Source organism: Brachycentrus maculatus, unplaced genomic scaffold (assembly GCF_059751285.1).
Source record: "Brachycentrus maculatus isolate JH-2025_06_01 unplaced genomic scaffold, ASM5975128v1 h1tg000048l, whole genome shotgun sequence".
NCBI classification, from domain to species: Eukaryota; Metazoa; Arthropoda; class Insecta; order Trichoptera; family Brachycentridae; genus Brachycentrus; species Brachycentrus maculatus.
In genome coordinates, this window is record NW_028280802.1 from 1,522,400 (window position 1) to 1,530,474 (window position 8,075).

Consider the following 8,075-nt stretch of genomic DNA (forward strand, 5'->3'; position numbering starts at 1 on the left):
ACATTATATTTATGGGGAGGAAGATCCATGCGATATGCTTGTTTAGAATCCGTTCAGGTTTTCTACGTCCAATGTGCCCATACCATATCGATTGCATACACACACACACACACAAACAAACACCCACACACACAACATACTCACATATTTATTTATCGTAGTGGAGTCACTGGATCGGTATAAGTGTAAAACCCAATTTCGAAATGTTTTTTTCGCCATCTAAACATGGATGAAGAAGAATATGGGTGTCTGGGTATTAATAGGGCTTTATGACCTGTCAAAGGCTTGTTAAGTGATCACTTTACACACGTGCAACATTCGCCATTCTACTCATTCTACTACACTGCTCAAATTGTTGTTACTCCTAGATATGACATGACACAGAACATAGGAGTTAACAAGAGCCCAAATTCTTCTTCATCTATATTGAGATGTCAAAAAGTAAAAATGATTACTAAATGGAGAAAGCCCAGATTCGTGAACAAGTTTTTGGAAGTATTCAAAACGTTGTGAATTTGATAATTGCTGATTTATACATATATTGAAAACAATCTGAACTACGAATGGTAAATTATTTCGAGAACAATCACTTCACCTCCATACATTAGCTTCAGAATCAGGATTCCATTGTGAACTGCTTGTTTAGTTTTCGCTGGTTCTTTTCTTGATTTATAACATTGAACTTTTATGTACATATAAATAGCAATAAATATAGCAATGTTAAATAAATGAGAGATGAACTAAAATGGTTATCTGTAAGAAGAAGACTTAAATTTAATATGTTGATATTTATACATAAATTTTTTCACGATAAATTACCAAAATATTTTAAGGATAAAGTTGTCTTAAACAAAAATTGTCATGAATATGCTACTAGACAAAAGGATAAAATAAGACTACCATTATTGAAAAGAGCTGAGTCGCAAAATTGCTTGATGTATAAGGGTTTAAAAATGTATGATGAGATGCCTGAATGTATGAAGAATGAAAAATGTCTGAAAGAATTAAAAAATAAATGTCTAAGTTACTGTAAGGAAATGTAAATATATAAAGATGATGTAAATGTATATAATAGTTTATATTTGTTTTAAAATAAGCTAACTTAAGAAATAAATAAAAAAAAATAAAAAAAAATGTACATTACAATCGTAAAAAGGGGACGTAATCTCAAAGGAATCACTTATAAGTATTTTTTACTAAACCAGAAGTGTTGGGATAAAAATCGTTTTATAATTTTTGTGGAATAAATATTTGTTGGAACAGAAAACTTTTCATTAGTAAATAATTGTTTTCAGAAAGTCAGTTTCAGAGATATTCCGCTGTCAAGAGACGGGCCGTCAGTTGAAAATGATTGATGCTTCTTCCATTGATTTCTTACTTCTTTTACTTAAACATTCTAAGAACAATGTTCTTGCTAAGTGTCTCTGAATGAAATATGAGACATTATTCTAGGATAGTGAGCGATCACTTTTTTTTCTCTCTGAAAATGGTTAACAGTACATACATAATGTGAGTTGGTGGTGGAGAAGGTGTTTTTATGGACGTAAAGGGAAGAAAGGGAAATAATACAGTAAGTTTTTATTTAATTTAATTTTATTGACAGTAATATTACAACGTGAATTTGATTTATATACGTGAAACATTTATATTACATCGATCACACCAAGGAAATATAATGTAATAATGATTAAAATTAACGACCTGATTGTCATTCGAATTCCTAACACTGCAACCTCCTTCAAATTTTGATTTTGCATCCACCGCAGATTCTCTGATGTTTTCGCCATTGTCATAATATATTGCGAAACTGTTTATTTAACTAAATCTGAAATATTCAGATCTTCATGTTTTTTTTGAGTGGTTCATAGTTTTACCATAAATATTTGTTTCATAAATGACGGTCAATACAATTAAAAAGATATGTTACTGCGTAAAATCTTAATTCAAATTACCCTATTCATGTATATTCGAGTACACACATTATAAGATGTCTATCTCGGAAATTTATGTTTTTAGTATTACATTTTTACTTAATTAATTATCAAAGATAGTTTAACAGCTATTAGATACTTTTGATCATATCTTCCAAGTGCTTACGATAAATCACAAAAGTTATCATATTGATTAATTAATTACATTACAAAATCAAACATTCATTCACATAGAGATATTAATTATTGCTTATATAGTATTATATAATTTTATATGCGTAATGTAACTTGTACAATAATTTGTATTAATATCTAAATGTAAGAAAGGTGGCTTAAATTTATCTCTCCGACTCGTTTAGAAACATCCATATAAAAATTTTCATTAAACAAAATATTTGTTTTGAGCTTTACTTATAGGGTTAGGGTAGGTACAGAAAATGTTTAATTAAGAGGGGTGAATTGTTCCAAATGGAAAGCGTTGCTAGTACAATCTCCGTTGTCGAGAGCTGAATCGGGGTGTTCTTCGGGTCCGACTCCTTGGGTCCTCAAATCATCACGTATCTGTTCGAAATGGGACAAAAATTAATAAAAATTAAATACATACAGTGGAATCTCTTATAACGCGCATAAATCATTCCAGCATTTTCCTCGTTAAGCGAAACACTCCTTAAGCGAAACATTTTTTCCCAAAGAAATGAATGTGAAATGTGGTAATGCGTTCCAAGCCAAAAGAATACTCATTTTTTTATTGTTTTTTAATGAACGTTTATTCATATAAAACTACTTATATGTTGTTAAGGAGAGTCAAAATTTAAAAAAAAAACTGTCAATAAAAATGCGAATTTGTGACAAATAATTAATTGTTTTTAACTAGAAAACTATCCTAACACATTTGATTTCGCGGACGCTTCAAAATTTGGCGAAAAGGTGTCAGTTTTCATTGAATAAATTTGTAGCACAAATAGCCACTCTTATTAGGGTGATGCTTCTTAATATACGATGCGACAGTTTCTCATGCTTTCGGCATTTCTCTTATTGTACTCTGCTACTTCCTCCTCCTCCATTAACAAGTTCTCCTCCATAATTTCTTGCTTGGAAACACGATGCAACTCCATAAGCTCTTCGGTAGTCAGCTCTTGACTGTGTTCTTTCACAAGCTTTTCAATATCGTTGTTATCCACCTCTAGTCCTGGCGCAAAAGTCCCGGCTCATAAGTGAATGTCGTGAAAATTGGACTTGCTCTTTCTCTGTAACTCGTTATGCGAAATATCACTCGTAAAGGGAAAAGTTTTTTCAGCCTTTTTTTGCTTGTCATGCGAACCATACGTGAATGAATAAAAAAAAAATTCTATAAAATTGTAAAAGCTATACTTATACACTTTGTATTTTATTTATTGTTTCGGCATTTACTTTGTAGTAATACATTATGGAATTGTTAGAGAAAAACATCTGTTTTTTTACCACTTAAGTTTATTTTATTATAACGACTTGTTTCAGAAGCTATGCTTCCATCTTCAAGTCTAAATATATAAGTTTATATTTAGACCAGAAGATGGAAGCATAGCTTCCGAAACTAGTCGTTGTAATAAAATAAACTTAAGTGGTAAACAACAAGTGTATTTCTTTAACAATTTTTACTTAATTATGATGATTAAAAAATCGATGATTGCTCGGAACGAAAGTAATATTTTGTTTTTTTTTTTAATCTTACCTTCTCTACTTTTTGCATGACTCGCAAGATATTGAGTCCAGCTAGGTTCTTTAATTCCTGGACACTCCATTGGCCGCTCCTCAATAGTTCAGCAAATAGTTCTGGATACTTGGACACATCTTCCAGTCCGCGCGGAACCCTATATACATTTTTTTCATATTATACTATCAAATAAGCACAGTACTTGTTACAATTGTGGAGGTCCTCACCAAAACGTTATTTTTCCATTATAAATGATTTTAAGTAATCAGGAATTCTAGCTTGAAAAATTGTTACGTTTCGGTAAGATTTAATGATTTCATATTGGTTTAACAAAGGTTTGGTCACGTTTTGTAGCAACTTTATTTCAGATTTCGATAGAATACAGTAAACAGAACAGATTTGCATTTAAAGGATTTTTTGTGCTTTATTGGAAATGTAGTTTTTTGGTGAGGACCTCCACAATTAACCATAATAATATGAGGATAAAAGAAATTGACAGATATATATTGACAAGACTAAAAGCATTACAATATCAAAGAGTCCAGTAAGATGCAAATTAGTTGTAAATAACAGAACCGTTGAACAGGTGATGGAATTTAAGTATCTTGGAGTTGACGTTAGCAGCTAAGGTGTTCTTTATGGTGAGACTGAAAAATAAATCAACAAGGCTGCAGTTGCTTTAGAAACTCGGTGTGGAGGAACAAACACATGAGAATAGAAAGTAATATGAAGATATACAAAACATGTGTTCAACCAATAGCCACTAATGGGATTGAGGCAAGAGCAGATACTTCTAGAACAAAATCTCGACTTCAAACCTCCGAGGTGAAGACTTTCCGAACCATAACCGGAAACACATTGCGAAACCGAGTAAGAAACACCGATATCCGGAGCATGTGTAAGACGGAGGATATCGTGAGGTGGGGACGACAACGACGGCGATACTGGAATTAGCATAAAAACAGAATGGCAGAAGACAAACTTCCACGTATCACCCTTCAAGAAAACCCTGAAGGACGCAGACCCTCAGGCAGACCTCCAAAAAGGTGAAAAGACAGCTGGGAGTCAAAAACCTAAGAGCGACAAGCGGAGGCACAAACCGATCATTAGGATCTACAAAAGAAGAAGAAGAAGAAGAAGAAGAATACGAGGATCGTCAATAAATTGGATATTATTGAAGTGGAAATAATTTAGGATAATTATAATTATAATTTGTTATTTTCCCATCTTTGAAATTGAAAAGTTTTCAGATAATTTATAATATAATATAATCCGAAAGATCTTCTTTCATTAAGAATATCGGAATTTAATTACACAGAATTTCTAGAAGAAGCTAGATTTAATGAATTTTATACTTGGGACGGATAGACTATAGAAAATAAAAGTTGTTAAAAAGAAAATAATTGGTTCTGTGATCCAATCAAGTGTTGTTGAAAGTTCGAATTATTTTCTTCATAAGTCAGTGCTCGGAGGCAAAAATTCTACAACGATTAAAAATTGATTCGCAAAGAATTTAGATAGATAGAAAGGGTATTTTTTTTTAAAAGTAAGATAAATATAAATAAATTCACCTGGGGATTATTTGCATTATAATCCATTGTTTTGATTACTGAATTTAATAAAGCTGAGTGAAGAAACTGTTTTATCCGATTAATTTATACACAATATCCTATCCCATCCTTGTCTCATGTCTCTTCCTATATATAGACTTCGCTTATGCATAGTTGTGAAGAACTGTAATTGGTACTCATGATTTTATTTTTGTATTCTAATGTGCCATATATTGTAACTGTTGTACACTTCCTTCCAATAAAATAAATTTTTAAATAATATTTTTGACCGTCTCTTGTTATTGCAAATGATAAATATTTATGTCCCAACCAGAAACAAGATAAATCCTCAAATATTTTATTGTAATAACAGCCGGACAGTGTCTGGATTCAATAATCCTTTACACCGAATGCAAAAACTCGGCAATGTTTTTGCGGACCATATCGATTTCTGAAATATCACTTCCTAACTATAAAGCGAACATAATTGCAATATTTCAGGCTAATGGAAAATTCCTTGTTTTATTTGTTCATCCTTGTACTTTTTGTTCCAATAATATACTTAAAAAGAGAAAGCAAATTATTTTGTCATAAATTATATATGTGTTATATTTTATACAAATTGGCTACAGCTGGAAAAATATAATAAAATAATACAAAAATCAAATGTATGAATATTTTTATTTTATTTTATTTTTTTTATTTTTTGTTTCTAAATTGGTTCATTTATACAGAACTTCCAAGAATTTGAGTAGTGTGGTTGTCAATAATGGGTAGAATTGGTGAATGTTACACGTGTGTAAAGTGATCACTTAAACCAGCCTATGACGGTCGTCAGCCCCGTAAATGCCCAGACTTCCATATTCTTCTTCATCTTTGATGAGATATCAAAAAATAATATGAAAATAACTCCTGTAATTGGAGATAATCCAGATTTTGTGAACAAGTATTTGGAGACACTCAAAATGTTGTAAATGTATGAATGTTTGTCTTGCATTACGTAACTGAAGGTTTGTATGACCATTATTGACATTACAACATACCTAAATGAAGACGAATTTAAAAGTCCCGGTTAATATCCAGGCTGCAAATACAGCGTTTACGACCTTAGAAGGTTGGTTAAAAAGATCATTTTAAAGCATTCACCATTCTACCCACGATTGACATACACACTATTCTTTTATTTTATTTATTGTTTCGGCATTAACTTTGTGGTAAGACATGTTACAATGATTAAAGAAAACACTTCGTTTTTTACCACTTGAGTTTTATTATAGACTACATGTTTCAGAAGTTAAACTTCCATCATTCAGGTCTGTATAATAACTGAATGATGGAAGTTTAACTTCTGAAACATGTAGTCTATAATAGAACTCAAGTGGTAAAAAACGAAGTGTTTTCTTTAATCATTGTCACACTATTCTTATTTTTAGAACAGAAGTATAGATATCTGAAATGAGCTTATACATATCTTAAACTTTCTCACCTGTTTACACCATCATAGTCACCTCCTAGTCCAATATGTTCTGCTCCAACCATACGTTTGATGTAATGGATATGCTCTGCAACAATCAAAAACAAAATTGTGAACATATTAACACATTTTTTTACAAAACATATAATTATTATGAAGAAGGCTAGTGCATGTCGGGACAGAAGAGTGCGGCATTCCATCCTCTCTCACTACCCCTGCTGAAAAACGGCGTAATAGTAGTAGTAGTGGGCCACCAATGGACCCTGAGCCCATATGTTGACTGACACTCAGCACTATCAAGTTTATCCTAAAAAACTGGGCCATGGACAAGAGTTACGAAATTGTTTCCAACAGCATACGGATGAAACATGCAAAGAGTACTGATCATGGGGTATGATCGGGGGGTATGGTCATGGGCTATAATCATGGGGTACTCGCGGAAATTCACCACAGAAGCTTTAAAGCTTAATAAAAAACAAATAAGGATTCTAACCAAGGCCATGATAGGTCACTGCAGACCGAGGAAACATATAACAAAAATTGGACCATATGACTCCTCAGTCTATAAATTTTGTATGGAAGATATCGAAACACCAATCCACATTCTCTATAACTGTGACGTACTCGCTCGCAAACGAAGTCACATCTTTGGAGGATCACTACTAGACGAGAAGATGAAGCTCTAACCACCAAGATAGGTCGTGAGCTACATGACTCATGTAGGACTTAAGAGTGAGCTATGATAAAGAGGGAGGTCACAATGTACTTAATATGGTCGCAGTGACAAAAGGGATGCCATATCCCATGACCCCATTTTAACAAAAAAATAATGATAAAAGGTATTACTTAGTAGTGATTTGGAAACGGATAATATAAAACAAGTGTTGGATCGTGATTTTATATTAAAATTATCGTCGGAAAAAAGTTTTGCTTCTTAATGAAAATGATAAATTTGAAGTTATGGGCTATAGTAATTTTTCTTTTGTTAGTTCGTTGTTTTCTTCTGCGAAAGATTGATCGCCCTCTCGATAGAAACTTTTTCAGTTTTGAGAGCCCAAACTTCCTCGTAAGTATGACAGACACAAAACATCTGATAAGTTACGATACATTTATCATTTAGCATTCATCTCGCTGGTGACTATTTACACAACCAATATTTTGAGACCCGTTTTCTAAACCAAGAAATCGTATTTTTTTTATTATAAAAATACTGAAAACATTACGAAATATGAAAATTTTTTCATCCTTGAATTTGGGATTATTATATTAATATGAGATTATTATTAATATCATTTTTATATCAATATGATGTTATTAAAATATTGAAAACTTCTTTTCAAAATATGAACAAAACCATTAATATCCTTGTATTTGGGGTTATTATACTGATGAGATTATTATTAATAACATTTTTATGTTAAAATGAT

The 8,075-nt window shown here is 31.9% G+C and overlaps 1 protein-coding gene across 1 annotated transcript; it reads right to left on the minus strand.

Annotated features, from left to right (window-relative positions):
* Positions 1-1,575: 1,575 nt before the first annotated feature.
* Positions 1,576-6,737, minus strand: LOC148312241 (dipeptidase 2-like). The gene is made up of 3 exons (XM_088277635.1): positions 6,661-6,737; positions 3,643-3,781; positions 1,576-2,492 (listed from the first exon to the last, which is right to left on the minus strand). Exons 1-3 carry the CDS (start codon positions 6,711-6,713, stop codon positions 2,373-2,375), a joined length of 312 nt encoding a protein of 103 aa, XP_088133761.1. The 5' UTR covers positions 6,714-6,737; the 3' UTR covers positions 1,576-2,372.
* Positions 6,738-8,075: the final 1,338 nt, after the last annotated feature.